Source organism: Lipotes vexillifer, unplaced genomic scaffold, assembly GCF_000442215.2.
Source record: "Lipotes vexillifer unplaced genomic scaffold, Lipotes_vexillifer_v1.1 scaffold394, whole genome shotgun sequence".
NCBI classification, from domain to species: domain Eukaryota; kingdom Metazoa; phylum Chordata; class Mammalia; order Artiodactyla; family Lipotidae; genus Lipotes; species Lipotes vexillifer.
In genome coordinates, this window is record NW_006791731.1 from 958,087 (window position 1) to 960,256 (window position 2,170).

Sequence of the window (2,170 nt, forward strand, 5' to 3'; positions counted from 1 at the left end):
CCTCTGACTGGCTCCACCCTACTCCCAGCTTTATGTGGTCCTTCGAGAAGATCCACCGGAGTCTGGCACACGTGTTCCAGGGCGAGCTGGTCTCCAGCTTCGATGAGGAATTCCGCATCCTCTTCGCACAGTCCGAGCCGCTGGTACCCTCCGCCGGGGCGCTAGCCCGCATGGACGCCTACGCCCTGGCTCCATACGCGGGGGCTGGGCCCCTCATGGGTGGCCAGGTGACCGGGGCGTTGACCCCCTTCTCCTTACCCAAACGAGCGCACCTCCTGTTCCCACCGCCTCGGGAAGAAGGCCTGGGCTTCCCCTCACTCCTTGACCCCGACCGCCACTTCCTGTCGGCCCTCCGTCGAGAGGAGTCACCGCGGATGCCAGGGGGCGCCCTGGAGCCACACGCGGGGCTGTGGCCACTGTCGCGGCAGCTGGACGCCGAGGCCGGACCAGGTGGGGAGCTCTTGGGCCCGCGGGGCTTCTTTCAGGCGCAGCACCAAGAGATGGACGCCTTCAAAAGGCACAGCTATGCGGCCGCCGACGGCACGGGAGCCGTGGAGAATTTCGCTGCCGCACGACAGGTGTCGCGGCAGACATTCCTCAGCCACGGTGATGACTTCCGCTTCCAGACCAGCCACTTCCACCGCGACCAGCTCTACCAGCAGCACTACCAGTGGGATCCGCAGCTTGCACCAGTGCGCCCACAGGGCCTGTTCGAGAAGCTGCGCGCTGGCCGCCCCGGCTTTGCGGACCATGACGACTTCGCGCCGGGCGCCGGGCAACGCTTTCCGGAGCTCGGCCCGGACGGACACCAGCGGCTGGACTACGTGCCATCCAGTGCCTCACGGGAGGTGTGCCATGGCTCTGACCCTGCCTTCGGGCCCAGGCCCCGCGGTCTGGAACCGGCCGGGGCCCCATCCCCCAACCTGGGACAGCGCTTCCCTTGCCAAGCGGTGACGAGGCTAGGCCCAGAGACTGTGCCCAAGCCAGAGCCAGAGCGCAGAGGCCGGTCTGAGGGGCGGGCGGGACTGCGGCACTGGCGCCTCACCTCCTACCTGAGCAGCTGTCACGGTGAGGATGCTGGCGATGAGGGCCTGCCCGCACCCATGGAGGCCGAGGCCTATGAAGACGACGTGTTGGTTTCTGGGGGCCAGGTGGCCGCCGGGGACCTGCTGACCTCGAGCTTCCGTGTGCCCACGTCCTTCCCGGGCTCCGGCAGCGGTGGTGGTGACAGCTCCGAGCCCGAGGGCCTGGAGGCAGGCCTGGCCAAGCAGGACTCTTTCCGCTTGCGCGCGAACCCGCTGATCCAGCGCAGCTCGCGGCTGCGCTCCTCGCTCATCTTCAGCGCATCACAGGCGGAGGGCACGGGCGGAGCTGCTGCGGCCACCACGGAGAAGGAGCAGGTGGTGAGCGAGATGCCAGCGTCCAGTGGCAAGGCTGTGCGCTCTGCTGTCTCCACCAAGGTGGCCGAGCTCCTGGAGAAATACAAAGGCCCGACTCGAGACGCCGGCGGCGTGGGGGCAGCAGTCACGGTTGCCAGCCACAGCAAGGCTATCCAGTCCCAGGCGTGGCGGGAGGAGGTGTCGGCACCTGGGGGCGGTGGGAGCGAGCACCGCAGCCTCGAAAGCTGCCTGCTAGACCTGCGCGACTCCTTCACGCAGCAGCTGCACCAGGAGGCCGAGCAGCAGCCGGGAGCCGCCGCTCTCACCGCCACGCAGCTGCTGAACACACTGGGTGGGAGCAGCGGCGGCGCTGACCGGCTGCCCTCCTGCTTCCTCTCCACCCAGGGCCGCTCCACCTCCCCGCAAGGGCGGGACAGCCCCCCACCAGAGGGGCCCGGGGCGCACCAGCCGCCCCACTCTGAGCCAAAAGGGATCCCCACCTCAGCTTACCCCGAGCGGAAGGGAAGTCCCACTGCAGGGTTTCCCAGCTGCAGAGACAGGCCCACCACGGGATTTACCGAGCAGAAGGGGAGTCCCGCTTCCGCCTACCCTGAGTGCAAGGGAAGCCCGGTGCCCCCGGTGCCCCCTGTGCCGGAGCACAGGGGCAGCCTCCCCCTCCCCTTCTCCGGGGAGTCTCCAAAGACCGGGCCCACAGAGGAGGCGCCTGGTGGCCCCATGGAGATCCTGCGCAGGGGATCCGCGCGGCTGCGGCAGCTGCTGAACTCCAGGGG

General features: G+C 68.9%; 1 protein-coding gene across 1 annotated transcript in view; it reads left to right on the plus strand.

Moving 5' to 3' along the window:
* The window catches only part of SACK1H (scaffolding CK1 anchoring protein H), an 8,481-nt gene that overhangs the window by 5,688 nt on the left and 623 nt on the right, over nt 1-2,170 (plus strand). The window contains 1 exon segment of the mRNA XM_007464563.1: nt 29-2,170. This exon segment is cut by the window's right edge and continues 1 nt beyond it. Coding sequence (XP_007464625.1) covers nt 29-2,170 — 2,142 coding nt within the window.